Genomic DNA, 16,859 nt, shown 5'->3' with positions numbered 1-16,859 from the left:
GCAAAGCTGGCCGATCACCTTCCCAATGTAACCCATCAGCTGCTGCCCGGCGAGGGGTGGCGATGCTCCTGGTGAGGCTCAGGGGACATTCCGGCCCCGTGGCATCCCGCTGGCGACGCGTGCGGCACCAACAGGCGAGGGGTGCGCAGGCACAGGGCAAGGAGCGGCGCGGGGTCGGGGGCACAGCAGCTGTATCAAAGGTCCAGATTGGCAGCAGGGGGGCACAGATACATGCGGTTAATTATGCCGTTTATGCAAACAACAAACCTCAATGTAGGGATGTATCCACAGGAGATTTATTAGCATCAGCTTACATTCACTTGGCCATCCGTGCTCGCTGGCTGGCGTGCCGAGGTCGTTTCCAGGGGGAATGGCTCTGGTCCTGCGGGCACGCAGCAGCAGGCAGGGTGGGCAGGGAGCGCGGGCAGCTGCCGGGCCGGTGGCGGGGCGGTGGGGACAAGGGGACGCTGGCTCGCCCCCGCTGTCCTCAGCGCAATGAAGATGCAGCCCGGCCGCGGGGTGCACAAGCAGAGCGCACGTTTTGGCAGCGGGGTGGACGTCGGTCCTCTGCTCGCAGGTGCCTGTAGGTCTCAGCAAACCTCTGCGCAATTCATCTGAGCCAAATGTTGCGCTGCGGGCAAAAGAACCTCCGTGGTCCCACGAGGGGTCAGTGGGCGAGATCCAGCATCCGGGTGGCCCGGCCGAGCCCCTGCAATGCTCCTCCTGGTGCTCGAGTCCGCGTGTCCTGCGGCTCGGGAAGCTGAGGCTGATCGTGTGGGGGAAAAGGCACAGCCGGCTGACACGGTGCTCGGAAAGAGCCTGTGGTGTTATCAATTGGGGAAATGATGGAGCAAATCTGGAAGAAAATAAATACGCTTTGACACCGTGTCTCAACAGGAGCCATGCTGCTAACCTCAAGGACCCAGTTATCACAGAGCAGCCCAAATCTCCCCTGCGATCAGCACAGGGAAACGCTGCCTGAAAGCAGCACATTGCTCCAGACAGCCCAAAATTAGACATGTGATGCCAGTCCTTTCAAGGCGGATTTTCAAATCTGTCCCTTTTTCTTGGTCATCTAAGAAATTCTGCTTGGGGTTTGCATTTAAATTCATGTTTTTCAGTCTAATCTTTCCTTTTCAGTGATTTTCCTTGACCTTCCTCTGTTCAAGGAAATTAAGCCTTCTGAACATAAACATGTTACTGGCCAGGATTATCACTTCTTTGTCCAGATTGATGCAGACCCTTTATGAACACTAATTGTAGGACAACTGCTCACGGATTATACCTTACACCACCATCCATCCCTTACAGAGCACTGAATGACAGGTCTCACTCAGGACCCTGACCTGGGAGTCAAACGCCGACGGAAGGGCAGTGCTGAGATCCACACCGCATATCGATCCGTGCTCTGACCCAGATCTGAAGCCAACAGTTTCAGGCTAAGAGGCTCCCCGCAGGCTTGCCAAGGTGCCTGTTCCTTAAGCAGACCCGTGGGTTTCTGTGGGTTGCAGGATGAGAGTGGGTGCTTAGGTTCATCCTTTAATGCTTTTCATCCAGCTGTGGTAGGGTTCATTGTCAGTGCTCTTCCAGTGCATAAATATAAGGAGAAAAGAAGAAAGTAATGAATTTTGTTCTCTTTTTCTCTTGTCCCTTCTCCAGGAAAGAAAGGGAAAACATTGAAACAGACGCATGTGTGCATACATGTCCGTACGTATTTATAAACAAAGACCGAACCTGCTGCCTCGGCCCCACAGGCCTCACGGAAACACCAGAATCTCCGCATGGACCTCCAGGAGCTCCCCAGGGTGCAATGGCTCTGCCGAAGAGATGACAAAGTTGCTGCTCGCCCCGGAGCCTTGCAGTGCAGGACCGCGCACGCGGCTCAGCAGCGCCCGGGAGCTGCAGCCTGCTGTTGGTGCTGCTGCGGGAGGTGGGATGCCTGGGGAGGGTCCCCAGAGAGCAGCTTTGGACATTGTTGTCCTTCTTATTTGGAGGTGATGAAATGAAGGTTCCTAACTGCGGAGGAACTGGGAGATGCCCACAGGGCAACCCTGCCTGATCGGTCTTTTCTTAGGCACATGTACTGTGGAAGCCTCAGCACGTGGTACCAGAGTTTCATGAAGCCACGATGGTGATACTGGGCATAAGGCCATTTCATATGGTCAGTGCTCCCAGGGACCTGCAGAAAATCGTTTCTCTGTGTGGGGCTGGTGGGGGCCGTGGCACCCTGCAGCCCTCTGGAGGCACTCAGACGTGGGAGGCAGCTGCTCGGTGCCTCTGCAGCCGGGCATTTACGTTACCTGCTGCGAACAGGAATAGGAAGACACAAATAATAAAAATAAAAATAAAAATAAAAATTAAAATTAAAATTAAAATTAAAATTAAAATTAAAAAAAAAAATACATCTTCAAAAGGGCTCTGGGCACGGCCTGGGAACTGCAAACCACTATGGCTAACTTCTGTACCAAACAATTCAATAGCAAATATAACAAAGAATAGGAGTAGATGTGTTTAAATATGACAAATTAGGGAAGAGTCAGCCTGGCTTTTGTAGAGAGAACTGGTGACTCAGATCCACAAAGAGGTCTTTGGAAGTGTAAACAAGCGTGGAGGTGAGGCTGATCCAATCAGTACAACGAACGTGGATTTTCTGAAAGCTTTCAACAAGACGCTCATAAAAGTGCTTTGTGGTTTTTTTTTTTTTAAATAACTGCTCATGGTGTTGGTTGTGGGGGTGGAAAGGATGCACTCCTGTCCCGTGTGGGTCCGGAGCCTTGGGACAGGCTGTGCAGAGAGGTGCCGGGGGCTCCATCCCAGGAGGAGCCTGGACATGGACCTGCTCCGGGTGCTGCTGGAGCAGGGCTGGGACCAGAGGCGCCCGGAGGTGCCTCCAGCCCCAGCCAGTGCTCGGTTCCGTGGGCGAGCTCCGGAGGAACCCTTACAGGCCAAAAGAGGGAGACAGAGAGGGCAGAGAGGTGGCTGTCCCGCAGACACTCACCCAGCACCCAGCTATTCGCATCCCACAAGATTTCCTGAGCCCGGGGAAGTTTTTCTAGTCACTGACGCTGTCATGGCCATCGTCCTCCTCCTCCTCTGCAGGGCTTCCTGCAGACCACGTCAGCCGGGTGCCCCCGCAGCCCTCCCAGCCACCTCCCACCGTCCATGGGCCCCCCCGTTTCTCTGCTCTGACCGCCCCAGGAGCATCATCCGAGTGCCCGGCTCGTTTGGCTTTGCCATCCCTTCCTCCCCAGCCCACGACTGGGTGCCACCCACCCTACCCTGCCCCCCTGCCCCGTAATGGGCTCAGGGATGCCCCAGCCTGCCTGGGGCTGCACAAGTGACCCCCCCATGGCTGCGCCCATGCCTGTGCCCAGCCTGCCCCCGGTCCCCAGAGCCCCCCTGAGCCCCCTGCCTGTCCTCTGTGCCCCAGCCCCTGCCCCGATACCCCCGGGTGGGCTCCGGGTGGCCCCTGGGGGCCGTGGCTCCTGACGCGATGTGAGAAGGAACCGCTCTGGGCTGGGTTCTCTCGGACAGTCCTTCCTTGGCGCTTTGCCTCCCGAATCACACTTCACCAGCCAGGGCTTATGATCCCAATTTCTTTGTTTCTCAACGTTTTGACAGGCGCTCTCACTCTGCTGAGCCCCGCTCGGCCGGGCGCAGGCTGTGCTCCCTCCCGCCCCATCTCCAGGCCCTGTGTCGGCACACCCCGCATATGCCTTCGACAGGGGACCCAATGGTGCCCACCCCCACCTGCCAGTGCCCCCACCATGGCTTCACACTTGTGGCACCTCAGCCCCGGCACGCCACACTCTCACCCCCCCCCCCCAAAAAAAAAGGAAGGGGAGAAACTATGATGAAAAAGGGCTCAGAGGCTGAGATAATGAGATAAGGACAGGGAGATCACTCCACAATTACCGTCACGGGCAAAACAGACTCACCCGAACTGAGCCTGCGGGGGCTGCCCACAGGCAGCAGCTCTTCAAGAACCGCTCCCACATGGCTCCGTACCACGGGGTCCATCCATCCCCCAGGAGCAAACTGCTCCAGCACGGGTCCCCCACGGGTGGGCGGCAGCTCCCCCCAGACCCCCTGCTCCTGCTGCGGGGGCTCCTCTCCACGGGCTGCAGCTCCGGCCCGGGGCCTGCTCCTGCGGGGGCTCTCCATGGGCCGCAGCCTCCTCCAGGCCACATCCACCTGCTCCACCGGGGGCTCCTCCACGGGCTGCAGCGTGGAGATCTGCTCCGTGTGGGACCCGTGGGTGCAGGGGGACAGCCTGCTCCACCAGGGGCCTCTCCACCGGCCGCAGGGGAACTGCTGCTGCGTGCCCGGAGCACCTCCTGCCTCCTGCTGCACTCACCGGGGGCTGCAGGGTCTCTCACATTTCTCTCTCCCCTCTCCCAGCTGCTGTTGTGCAGCGGTTTTTTTCCCCCCTTCCTTAACTCTGCTCCCCCAGCAGCACAGCCAGCAGCACTCACGGCCCAGCCGTGGCCCTTTGGGGCAGCCGGAGCTGGCGCTGCTCTGGCACCGGGCAGCGGCTGGGCCCGGCTCACAGCAGCCCCCAGCCCGGTACCAGGCTCCTGCCCTGCGAGCCCCACACCCCCGTGCCGGTGCCGCGGGGCATCCACCGGCGCGGTGGCCAGGCACGGACCGGAGAGTGGCACCGAGTGGCACCGAGTGGCACCCGCGAGGGACCCGCGGCCACCGGGGCACTGCCGGGGACTGCCGGGCACCGACCCCCCGGTACCGCGAGGGGTGACCTTGGCGGGGCGAGGCGCGGCGACGCTGCCCCGAACGAAGCGGGGAGGTGAAGCAGGGGTGGGGGAGCGTGCGGAGCGATCCCGGTCCGGGCCTCGGGGGCCGAGACCGGCGCGGGTGGAAGCGGGGGAGGCGCGGGGCGGGGGGGCGGCACCGAGCGGGGACCGGACACCGCCCGGCGGGGGGCCGCGGGGGCTGCGCGGGGGGGGCCCGGCGGGGGGCGGCGGGGGCGGGGCGGGCCCCGCAGCACCGCGCCCCCCCCTCGCGGCGCCCCCCCCCCCCCCCGCCCCGTCCCGCCCCGGGGCCGGCCGGGCGCGCGGTGACGCGGGGCGGGGGCGGGGCGTGACGCGGCCGGCGGCGGCGGGGAGCGGCGGGCGCGGAGCGCAGCGAGCGGCGGGGGCGGCCGAGCCGCAGCGCCGGCACCGCCCGCCCAGCGCGGCCATGCAGCGGCTCCCGGCGGCCCCGCGCCGCTGACCGCCGGCCCCCCCCCCCCGCCGCCGCCGCCGCCGCCGCCGCCGCCGCCATGAACTTCCAGGGCGGGCCCGGGCAGAGCCCGCAGCAGCAGAGCCTGGCGGCGCCGGGCGGGCCGGTGCCGGTGCCGGTGCCCGGCCCCTCGGGCCCGCAGCCCGGCGGGCCGCCGCCGCCGCAGTTCGGGCTGTCCAACTCGGCGGCGATCCGCGCGGAGATCGGGCGCTTCGAGTCGGTGCACCCCAACATCTACGCCATCTACGACCTCATCGAGCGCGTGGAGGACCTGGCGCTGCAGAGCCAGATCCGCGAGCACGTCATCTCCATCGAGGGTGAGCGGCGGCGCCGGGCCGGGCCGGGCCGGGCCGGGCCGAACCGAACCGAACCGCCCCGCACCGCGCCGCCCTTTGTCCCCGCCGCCCGCTGCACCTGCTCCCGGTGCCCGCCGGGGGCGGCGGCCTCGCCCGCTGCCCGCCCCCGTGCCGCTGGAGCCCTGCCCGCCGCCCCGCGCCGCCCGCCGGGCCGGGCCGGGCCGCCCGCGGGCCCCGCCGCAGCGGCAGAGGCAGCGGCAGCGGCGGCCGCCCCCGGCACTGCGGGCCCGCGGGGGCGGCGGAGCGGCGGGGGCCGCGGCCTGCGGCGGAGGGCGGGCGCGGGGCCTGCGGGGCGCGGAGGGGCCTCGCCGCCCATCCCCGGCCCGGGGCCGCGGCCTCCGCCGGGGGCGGCGGGGAGCGGGGCGGGGGCGGCCCCGGTGCCCCGCTCCGGGCGGGGGGGAGCCCCCGGCTGCCGGCGTCGGGCGGCGATCGCGGCCGGCCGGGCCCGAGCCCGGGGCCGTTAAAAACGCAGGCAGCTGCGGGCCGGGCCCGGGCTCTGCGGCGGCGGGACCGAGCCGGGGCGGGGGGCGAGGGGACGGAGGGGAGCTCGTGGCCGTGTCCTGGGGGCCCGGGGCTGGCCGTAGGCTGGGGGTCGCGGTCCGACCCGAAGGGTGACCCGAAACCTCCCGGCTCTGCGGCAGGGCTTCGCCCCTGGGCAGAAACAGGGCAGCGCCGGTGCTGCGTGTGCCGTTGGGTCCCTGCGAGGAATGGTGGCTGCTTTCCCGGCTGGCACTGCTGGCTTCCCGCTGTGCTTCTCGTTGTCTGCGCTCGGGCCCGCTGCCCCCGGCCCACCTCGAAACGTGGCTGCGGGAGGCACGCGGGGACGGACGGTCCCGGAGAGCCGCGGCCCCCGGGGTCGGTTCGGGCAGGGAGCTGCCGCGGGGCCTGGGCCGCGCTCAGCCAGGCCACCGCGTCCTGCGTCAGGCCTCGGGCGGCCGCTTCGGCAGGAAGAAAGGCGAGACAGACTGCGGCAGAGGCCTGAAGGATTGAACGGTCGGGGGAACGTAAATCTGAGAATTTGCCTCGTCTGTCTCGTGGTGCAAGAACAAAGGACGTTCCACGAGATCAGAATGGAGGAAATGTAAAACCAATAAAAAGGAGGGGGCTTCTTCACTTCTGAGGCTGCTCCGTGAGATTTCCTGCCACAGAAAGTCGTTGAATTAATGGAATTCAATGAGATGAAGAGGGATGGGATTAGCTCAGGGGCCCAGGGGGAGGGTGCGGGGCTGCAGCCGCCCCCAGCTGGGGGGGCCGGGATGGCCCTGCCTCGGGGCCATTGCCCCGGAGCCGTCGTGCCGCCTTCCTGCTGCCTTCCTGCAGGCTCTCAGCCGCCCCCAGCGCCTGTCGCGGTGGCAGACCTGTGGGAGCGGTGGCCGTGATTACGGTGCCTGATGCTGCTTGCGTTCCCCGTGCCGTGGGACAGCACCGACCCACGCTAAAGGTGGCTGTGTGAAAACCGGCCGCTGCTCGGGCGTTGCGCAGAGGGCCCCTCTGCACGGCCCCGGGGGCTCCTCGTGTCCCCCCGCCCGGCCTCTCTGTGCTGCAGCACCTCACTGCTTCCCTCGCAGCTTTCTGCTCTTACCTGCTGCTGCCTACCTGAGCCGTGTCCTTCAGGATGTAAACAGTTGTAGGCTGGCGGTGAGCACACTGCCGTTTAGGTGCGTCTCTTAGCAACTTCACTCATTTTGCATGCGTTCTGCTGCTGCTCGCAGGGAGGTGTGAAAACGGAATTCTTTCACGTGCAGCTGTGAAGGGCCGGTGCTTCCCGAGGCGGCTGGCGGCTGGCGTGTTTAACCCCACAACGAGGGGTAAGGGGCTGCAGGCGGTGGCGGTGCCGCTCGCATCGCGCAGGGCTGCGCTGGGGAGAGCCGGGCTTCCCCTGGCGCTGTGCCTGCCCCGCGCCCGGAACCACCCTGTGCCTCCTGGTCCCTCCCGGCCCCATCGCTCCTTGCTTTCCAGCTTCTGTTTTGGCAGAGCAGGAATCCCGCAGGCCGTTTCCTTATCCGTGCTGCATCTGTGTTTTCCTGTTAGGCACCGGATTAAAGAGCGATCCCGGTGAACACACGCTGCGATTGGGCAGTTAAATGCGATACGTTACTGAATGTGAGAGACCGAGGTGACGGTGGGGGTAATTAGGCACTGGAAGGGTTTTGCTACAGATAAGTTATCGTTTCTCGAAGCATCTTGGCAGCCTGGGATGAGATATCGTTCTAAACCGTGTGCTCTGGGCTTGATACAGACATGGCTGCAGGAGGGGTCTGTGTTTATTTTTCTTGTTGAGATTCTGTGGTCGTAGCAGTTGCTGCCGTTGTTCTTGTGCTATTTAAGTTGCAAGTGAAATCTGAAATCCGACTTCCCGTGTCGAGTGCTGGATGCAGCAAAACTTGTCTGTATTCTCTTAACAGATCCTTTCCTGTAGGCAGTTCCTTCATTTTTAAAAATGAAAAGGACGTAGGCCAGTTCCCACTCGGCAGCTGCAGCAGCGTGCCCGTGCGTTTCGCCCCGCGCTGCAGCCCGGGTGGCTGGGCAGGCTTCGGTGCAGCTTCTGCTCTTCCGAGCAATGCCGGCTGGCAGGAGGGGGAAGCGCGTTAGCGGGAGATGTCGTGCAGAACCACTGTGGCTTTGCGGCTCCTTCTGCAGACAGCGCTGCCAAAGGGAGGTAGCGGGAACGTGTCGGTAGGCGGCTGTGGAGCCGGGAGTGCCGGTAGCCCTGCTGGTCGGGGGGGAGCGAGGCTTTTCCCGAGGAGGAACGAGGGGAGTTTGGAGCTTGTGACAGTGGCGAAAATTGAGCGCGGGAGGAGCTGGTGGCTGCTTGCTGGTGCAGCGTCTCCTGGGACGAAAACTGAGATGTTGTTAAGACCGTCGCTGTGGGAGGAAGGGGGAATCGTGCTTTATTTTCGTCTCCTCTTCGTAGCTCGAGCTTCGGCGCAGAGGCTGCGGTATGAGCGGAGGCTGTTGGGTGCGCGGGGCTGGGGAGCGCGACGGGCTCTGGCACGTTCCCAACGCCGGCTGAATCACAGGCGAGACCCGGTGGTGCTCGGTACTTTCCAACCGCCAAGTTTGGACAGATTTTCAGGGGGCTAGCAAAAAGCATCTCCCTCCCTCGTCCCAGGCTTCTTTGCCAAATTTTGGAGACCGCTGCAAGCTGTGGAGCTCTGTAAAAGATTTCTGTGTATGCTTAAAGCAAAATGATATGCAGCTTTGGTAGAGAGGTTGGTACAACCCCTGCTTGCAGTAAATGTGACCTCTAACTGTGCTACTCTGAACAGAATATAGCCAGGCCTGTAGTGAGAGAGCTGGCAGCAGGAGGCAGCGGGGTCCGGCCGGGGCAGGAAGGTGGGAGGAGGCGGCGAGGATCAGGGAGCAAGGAGGTCGGTGGTGGGGCGCCAGGACGGCTGCGCAGCGGTGGTCGGCGTGCGTGAAGTTACGAAGCTGAGGGGGGAGGAGACAGTAGAGGAGAAGTAGCTGAGATGCTTGGAGAGAGCTTCTGTCAAACCACGAGGACTTTTTTTCCCAGCGTTAGCTTCCATGTATACGTCTTGCAGCCTTCTGGAGGCTCAGCTCTTCAGGAAAAGCTTGGGGGAGGTTGTCAGCCGTGGTGAGAGGGCTTGGTGGCCAGGAGGCGGGGGCAAGAAGCTCTCCGTCTCCAACGTCAATTGAGGAAATAATTTGGAAAGCTCTCCGCTACGTTTTTCTGCTGTTACCCCTCTGGAAGAGTTACACGATGAAAAAAGCCCTTGGGCTGGTAGCAGAGTGGCTGGGTTAGCTGTGCTCTGCGTTTGGCTTTGGCTGGGCAGAAAGTACTTTTGGGGTTGGCTGCTCCAGTTCCCAGCTGTTTCACCGCGCTGAAAACCGGAACGGACTGCTGGTCGCTTCGTGCCAACCCCCTCGTACCCGGGGCTCAGCTTTTTCCCAGTCAGATAAACATAAGGCACCTGGTTAAGGTGCGTCTTTGGGATAGGTTACAGCGTAAGGGCCTGTTCCTGTAGGGTTTTTTCTGCATTATTAGCCACCTTGCTGTGAATAATTAGCAGCTACTGTTCAATGGGCATCTCCGAGACCCTGGGTTTCTGTGTGTTTTTCTGAGAGGAAGTAGTCCTTTTGTACTATTTTTTTGTGTGTGTGTGTGTGCTGAAAGCCACTGGTACCAGTTGATGAAGACACTTTCCTGTCCCTTTTTTTCCCGATGAATTTAACTGTCTGAACTTAGTCATTTAGTCAGTCCTGCAGAAGTTTTACAGCTCTGTTCAGAATCCTTCTCCAACGTCTTTCGGAGCGGCTTCCTGATGCTCCGATCTGCAGCGCGCAGGACGGAGGCGGGAGCTGCCTCCTGGAGCTGGCCGGAGCCCTGCCGCTCCTCCGAGCCCCGAGCTGCCGGGCCACGCACCGGCGTGGCCGCGCGCCGCTGAATCAGCCTGGAGTAAATTACACCCTTGGGGAAGGAGAGTGTTCTGCTGAGCCGGCTCTTTCCTGCCAATTCCATGACCTCTGCAGAATTGTCCTGTTTGTGTGTGCCTGTGAATTCCCAAAGCTTTGGAAACCACAAGGAATGGTGGCGGTGGAGGGACGGAGCTTGCTCAGGTCCTGCTGGGGCGGCGGGTGCAGGGCAGGAGCTGGGAGCTCAGAGCAGGTCCGAGTCCCCCAGCAGACCGGGCCAGGGCTCTTCGGCCACCCTGGCCTTGTGCTCTGGGGGGCATTTGGAGCAGAGGTAGCTGAAGGAGTGCAAGGAGGAGAGACTGGGCGACCGCTGCGATGGCACGTCGTGTCGGGTGCTTGGACGGGGCGTGTGGGAGCTTCAGAGGGACCGCACGCAGCGCGCGCCCTCGCCCAGCAGAGCCGGTGGTGGCCTGGCCCCGGAGCCGGGGGCAGGAGAGCCCTGGGGGCTGGGGAGCAGCCGGGCACGGCTCTGGCACGCTTGGACGGAGGCGCCCGCCCGCTGAATGGGGCTTTGTGCCCTGGCCACAGCCATCTGCGAGGACGCTTGGCAGGTGCTGCGCGCGGATGGGCAGTGCGACTGCTCTCACCTCAGTGACAGCTCCGAAACAGGGACGGGCGGGAGAGGCGGAAGAACAGAAGAAGAACTTGCCTGATGCTGAGGGAGATGAGGGAGCAGCAGCAAGACGGGCGGGTGGTCTCAGTAGCTGAAGTCTGAGCAGGATGGAGTTGCAGATGTCACGGGGAAGGAAGAGAAGGTCTCTGGTGCCGAGGGGTCAGGAGCTCTGGTGCTGTGGCTGGACGAAATGATGCGGACGTGGAGGTGTGCCGCAGGAGAAGAGCCAGGTTTGGATGTGGGAGCATCAGAGCAGACTTCTGTGGCTGCAGTTTCGCAATTCCTTCAATCCAACAGCGCGTGGTGGTTGCTGTAAGGGGTGATGTGGCTCCTCTTACCCAGCCTCGACTCCCTTCCTTCTGCTGGCACTCGCGTCCACGCTGCCGGGTCAGGGAGCTGCCCTGCTGGAAACCACGCTCTCGTTTTGCTTTGCCTGGGTCAGGTTTCAGTTCCTCCTGGGCTCACGGTGTGACTGCGGGAGCACCAGCGTGGGCACGGATGAGGAGGTGGCAAAGCGTAGTCAGGGGTGGGTAGGAATGGACCTGACTTTGCTGAGTTCTGCTGATTTTTGAGCTGGTGAGAGACAGGCGGCTTGCAGCGAAGGTCTGTTGATGAAATGTACTGATCGTGACGGCAGCACAAATCAAATACGCAGTGAAGAGCGTAAGAACCAGCGCCTGCCTACAGGCTGCTTTGTCTTCGTGTTTTGACAGACCTCACCGGGTCTTCCTGAGCTAGGTAGGGTTTCTGTGTGGCTCTTAGTCCTTGTAGGGTCCCTCTTCCCCTGGGTCATTCAGTTGTCCTTGAACCAATAGCTGTCATTTCTGCCAGCAAGGGCTGTCTCCAGTTGGTTTCACCCAGTATTTTCCCTGTTCAGAGGCGGTTCTGCGCCCCAGCCGGGGCTGCTCTCGGGGTGCGATGGCTGTGCCGGTCCCATCCCAAGAGCCGCCTTCACATCTGTGCCTGAGCAGAGCTCATTTTCTGGCCGTGCTGCTTCTGCATTTCTCCTGTGCTCAGCTGGGGCGGCCGGGCTCTGCCTGGTGAGGCCCCAGCAGGAGAAATTCAGGCGGGGTTAGTTCTCGCGGACTGGCCTGCGAGCAGCCACCTCGCAGCCCTTCCCGGGAGGGTGATGGGGCTCCTGGCAGCGCTTGTCCGCAGGCCGGCGAGCCTTGGGCAGTGCCCGGGCTCTCAGCGCCTCTGGAGTTCCGCTGGGGTGAGGAGTAAAGGCGTTGGCGAGTCCCGGCTGGTGGTAGCACCGCTGGCTTCTCTGGGCAGCCAAACCAGATTGCCGTGGTGTCTAATGGGGACTAATCTGCCTAACCGTAGTTAGCGGTGGGTGAAGGAGGCTGGGGGCGGTGGCCGTGAGTTCCGAAGGAAGAAGTGTTCTGCTGAAAGGCCGACACGCGAGCCTAGCTGCTGGAAATGGAGGGGTGCAGGAGCTGCACTAGCAGCTTGCCCACGGATGGAGCTTTTAGCCTTGGCTAGCACCATCATGCTTCCTGTCGCATCCCTTGCTGGGAAGAATTCCTTTTCCTTTTCACGATCCCACCCTCCTACTTGGCATCTGATTTTTTTTTTAAATCAACCTCCAGGACTTTGTGGGTCAGAGCCTCCCATGTAGCAGCTGCGTGGAGGGGACGAATCACACCTGGCTTATTTCTGCCTACAGTGCCCTGCAAGAAAATGGAAAGTGTCTTTTTCCTTCCTTCTTCTCTTCATCCTCTTGCGATGCTCTGGGTGTTCGCTAGCAGTGTGGGGGCGTGTATCCAGGTGGATTTCTGAGTGTGGTGGAGGAGCACTCAGCAAGGAGCCTTCCAAGGCGGGAAGGCTAAAAAATCACCAGAATTTTAACCTGTTGTACTGCTAGGAGGAGGTTGGCATGGTTAAGCCGGGTTCTGTGTCTGTTTGCTCCTCCTGCCCCAGTACCTTTCAGACCCGTTGTCCAGTTTCGACCAAAGCTGACGGAGCCCTGCTGTTTCCAGGTTCCTACCAATAGGTAGATCCCAGGACAGAGCAGAGCGAGCAGCTCATGCCGCACGGAGGGAAGGGCTGTGGCATCACGCAGGCTGGACGCGGGACACGTTAGTCCTGGAGCTCACCAGATTGCCCGCAGAATGAAAACCTGATGTTTCCAGAAACCGAGGATGAGCTTTGGTTTCCTGCTCACCACAGCAGGCTCCCGTTCTGCTGCGTGACGCTGGGAGGTGGGAGGTGGGCGGCGGGGGCTGCCTGGCTCCCCGTGTTGGACGCCCCAGGCTGGGTGTGACGGACGGGCCAGGAAGGAGAAGAGAATGGGGGTCCGAGGGGTCCTGCGCGGGGGGGCCTCGCCGGGACGCTCACCCCCATCCTTGGAGGCGTGCTGCCGTGGGGCAGCATCGCAGCGCCGCAGCCTCTGGCGGGCGTGAGCCGCTCTGGAAGCTCTTGCCCGAGGTTACGTGTGATATCTCGCTCTTCCCCTGTCATCTGTGTGGTGATGAAATCCACTCAGTCATCAGGAGCACCGCGGCTCCGTTGCTAGCTAACCGGATGCAGGCTGCCGTGTCCAGAATCCTGGTCTAACACCGGTGCTGTGGCCCTGGAGGGCTGGGAGCCGCTGGCTTCAGGTGTTTCAGCTGGTGTCTTGCCTTGCTGCGGCGGAGAGCACAGGCTGTCAGCTCCTGAAACGTGAGCCCTGCAGCGTGGTTACTGCTCGCCTGCATCCTGCTGTGGTTTTTCAGACCACTCGGATAGTTCGCCCAGTGGTGACTCCTGTCCCTAATTAAGGGGTTTTTAACTGCTCTGATAAGCCTCTAGCGCGTGCTTGCCCCTTCCTCGGCCCCCAGGTGCTGCTGGCCGGTTGTGGTGCTGTCCTGGCACGGCGGCGTGCTGCGGGGCTGGGGGCACCGTGCCACTTCTGTTTGGCAGCGATCAGGTGGGATTCTGCTGCTTTGCTACTTCATTTTCCCCCATTACAATCACACCTTGGAGCCTAATCTGAATCTGGTTCCTCCTGCGGTAGAGGCAGTGAAAATGCAGAACAAAGAGAGCCTTGCACGGAGCTCTGGAGGTTTCGGAGATGGGAGACGGGTGCCGCTGAGCGAGGGGGGCCTGCAGACAGCGGGACGGCTGCGGGCTGCGTCGTGGCGGGGCTTAACGTGGCGGGTGGCTAAGCTGGGCTGGTTTTGATGATTCTGGAGGGTACAGAGGCACAGGAGAGCTTTAAGGAGCAATTCGAAAGAGGATAATAAAGCAGATTTCAGCTTGTTTACGGAGACCTCTTTTCAAACGTGAAGTACAAATGGGAGGAAATAGAGAGGTGTTTGCCTGAAACTTAGCAACTGGGAAATGGAGATTGCTGTCCTGGTTTGGGGGGGAGCAGAGGCAGCTCTGCAGCAGCGAAGGAAGGAGCTGTAGCGTGTGAGTAGTTCGGGAGTGAAGGCGAGCAGCTCGCGTCTGATGCGACAGAAGAGGAGGGCCCGGAGGAGGGGTTCGGAGGGAGGCTTGGCCTGCTGGCGAGAGGGGTGAGGAAAGCAGCTCAGCAGCAGCTTCCGACTGAACGCGGCTGAGCGACAAATTTGTTATAAACAATTCTGGGGGGACGGGTGCCATTGTAATTGATGCAGCATGGAAGCCTGGGGTCTTTGGCTGCAAGGCCAGGTAGCAGAGGCTGCGTCTCGAACTGCAGCCTGCGTAGCCCAGATGGGTTTTAGGGACAAGGACACGGGAGAGCAGGAGCTGGGTCCACGGCCTCTGCTCCCCGTCACAGTGTCTGAGTTGTGTCCTTCCCTGGCAGGCAGGATTGGGGTGATGCCCACGCTCATCGAGCCTGAGGGCTTGGGGGAAGAGGGAGCAAAGCTGGGGTTCGTTAGAGCTCTCTTTAATCATGTGGAACTTCACCTGGGGGGTGCACTCTTGAAATGCTGGAGGGGGGAATAAGCTGAGACTTCATTTTGGACAGGAGATGGTCCAGGAATAGAAAGGCAGAACTATGAATCATCGACACAGAGCTGAGAGATATTAAATGAGCACACAAAGCTGTCCGGAAGTGCAGAGGGAGAAGAGAAGGTGCTAAGGGCAGATCTGTGCGAGACACTGGAGAAACGGCAAAACTGAGGGTGAGGACAATGTTCTGAGGCTGTTAAGAAGCAGCAGAGAGCTCGCAGCAGGACCAAGAGCGTGGAAGTTGTGGACCGGAGAGGACACGACGTCGAGGCCGGCTGTGCTCCAGGTGGGGCCGGCAGGGTCCGGAGGAGCCCGGCGCCTGCCCGTGGGTGGGGAACGGCCTCCTTCGGTCACAGGGAAGGTACGTCCTTCCTGACGAAGGTTTGTCTAACTGGCCTTTAAAAGGTAGTCAGTGGCAGTGTACCTAAAGCCTTCCCTGGGAATCTCTTCCAGTGTTTAACTGTCGTTTTCCGTAGCACATTTGAAGTGAACCTTTTCCATTTGCCGAGCACAAGAGGAGCAGACCGTCCCCGTCCTCTTTGCAGCAGCATCTTCTGTACCTGAAAACCGCAGCGGAACCTTCTTCTCCAGGCTGGATAACTTCGGGTCCTTGCGCGTGGCCGTTCCCGGTCCCCTGTTCGTCTCCGTGCCCCCCGGGCTCTCCCCGCAGGACCCCGTCCCCTCAGGGGTACCCAGGGTTGGAGGCAGCGCTCGGACAGCACGAGGCAGGGCTGCTGCTGCCCGCCCGGCGGCTGTCCTCTCCGGAACACGTGCGGCTGTGCTGGCTCCTGCTGAGCTGCGATCAAGTGTGGCCCCAGATCCCTTTCGGAAGGCTGCTGCCGGCAGCTCTCTCCCGTTCTTGGTTAATCCTGCGTAAGTGTAGGCCCTTGCAAGCATCCCTTTGGGGTTTAATCCTATTTAGACAATTTCTCCAATTTGACAAAGCCAGTTAGGATTCCAGTCCTTGCAGTCCCTCTTAGTTTCATGTCACCTGCAATTTTAATAAGCATGCTTTCTTCATGATCTTGTTTGTTAATAAGAGCATTGAAAAGAGCTGAGCCTAGGAGAAACCTTGCCAGTCCAGGTTGATGCTCATTTCAATTTGTATGGTTATCCTGATAAATATTCTCTGTGTGGTTATCTAATCAGTATCGTTCTCAGCCTGTAATAGGTTTATCCTTCCTTAAATTAATTTTGAAAGTACCACGTGAAACAGTCAGAAACATCACTTAATGTGTGGTACTGAACATCTGCTTCTCTGCTGTGCTGGAGGTCTGCTGCCCTGCTGCAGAAGGAACTGACGTTGGGTAGACACAATTTGTTCCTAATAAATCCACGTGTACTATTGCTTGCCTTGTCTTCTAGGGACTTACAGGTTGTTATTTTTTATTTTTTTTGTGAGATCTTGGCTTCTCGATTTGCTCATTTTTATAGGCAGGCACTATTACTTAGTGTTTTCAGCGTAGCTGCTTCCCCATTAGCTTTGAGCTCTCAGCTTGAGCAGATCTGAGGTTGCTTCAGACAATTAAGCATTTCAGGGTCAAGTTAATCAAAATCTGACATTGCTTTTTTTTTTTTTTTGATAGCTTAGTCATTACTTTGGCTGTTTGTTGCTGGACACTGCTGTTTATAGTGAAGATTCACACGAAGAGGCATAAAACACTATGTTCTCAGTGCCAGTGACATCTCTGTTGTTTTTCCTGTCTACCAAGAAGCCAGTCAATCTTTTTCACACTTCTACAGTTTTTTACTCATGTACCTAAGAATTGAACCTTGTCTTTCCTGTTTGTTTCTGGTTGTCTCTTTGCATAGCTATTTTGAGTTCAGTCAGTGGTGCTGATGCCACTCTTTTCTGCTTTATCCTTATTAATCTGACCTAATTTCCACTTTCCTCATGCACGCTTCCCTGTGTCTGAGACCAATAAGGAGCTCATGTGAGCTAGCCAAATTGGTCTCTTACCACACTTACATTCCTTTGCACTGGGATGATTTCTGTTTGTTCCATTAGCGTCATTGCGTTGAGGACCTGCCAGCTTTCTGTAATCTTTTTTTTTTTTTTCCTTGAAGATTTGCTTCCATCAAGATCTTGCCTGTGGAGTTCAGTAACATCTGCCTCGGTGGAGTCCGGTTTGTTGCTGTCCTTCCTCCAGCACGCCATAAGAACTTGCTGGGCAGTCCTTTTCCTGCACTGCCTCCTCCTGACAGGTCTCTTTGGAGGATTTGGTGAAGGATGTTTTGGTAGCCTACATGACATGGAAATGAAGTCTAGGGTAAAATTAGAGCACAAAAATGGC

The 16,859-nt window shown here is 59.9% G+C and overlaps 1 protein-coding gene and 1 long non-coding RNA gene across 3 annotated transcripts in view; one reads left to right on the top strand and one right to left on the bottom strand.

Annotated features, from left to right (window-relative positions):
* Positions 1 to 207: 207 nt before the first annotated feature.
* LOC121066027 lies at positions 208 to 3,377 on the bottom strand. The gene is made up of 3 exons (XR_005817467.1): positions 2,999 to 3,377; positions 1,347 to 2,303; positions 208 to 856 (listed from the first exon to the last, which is right to left on the bottom strand). It is a non-coding gene; the product is annotated as an uncharacterized LOC121066027 (long non-coding RNA).
* Positions 3,378 to 5,264: 1,887 nt separating this feature from the next.
* Positions 5,265 to 16,859, top strand: part of AGAP3 (ArfGAP with GTPase domain, ankyrin repeat and PH domain 3) — a 141,726-nt gene continuing 130,131 nt past the window's right edge. For both annotated transcript variants that reach the window (XM_040549285.1, XM_040549286.1), the window contains exon 1: positions 5,265 to 5,555. In XM_040549285.1, coding sequence (XP_040405219.1) covers positions 5,279 to 5,555 — 277 coding nt within the window. In that variant the 5' untranslated portion in view covers positions 5,265 to 5,278. The remainder of the gene's footprint in view (positions 5,556 to 16,859) is intronic.

This window comes from Cygnus olor, chromosome 2 (assembly GCF_009769625.2).
Source record: "Cygnus olor isolate bCygOlo1 chromosome 2, bCygOlo1.pri.v2, whole genome shotgun sequence".
Lineage (NCBI taxonomy): Eukaryota > Metazoa > Chordata > Aves > Anseriformes > Anatidae > Cygnus > Cygnus olor.
This window is presented reverse-complemented; position numbering and strand designations above follow the sequence as displayed.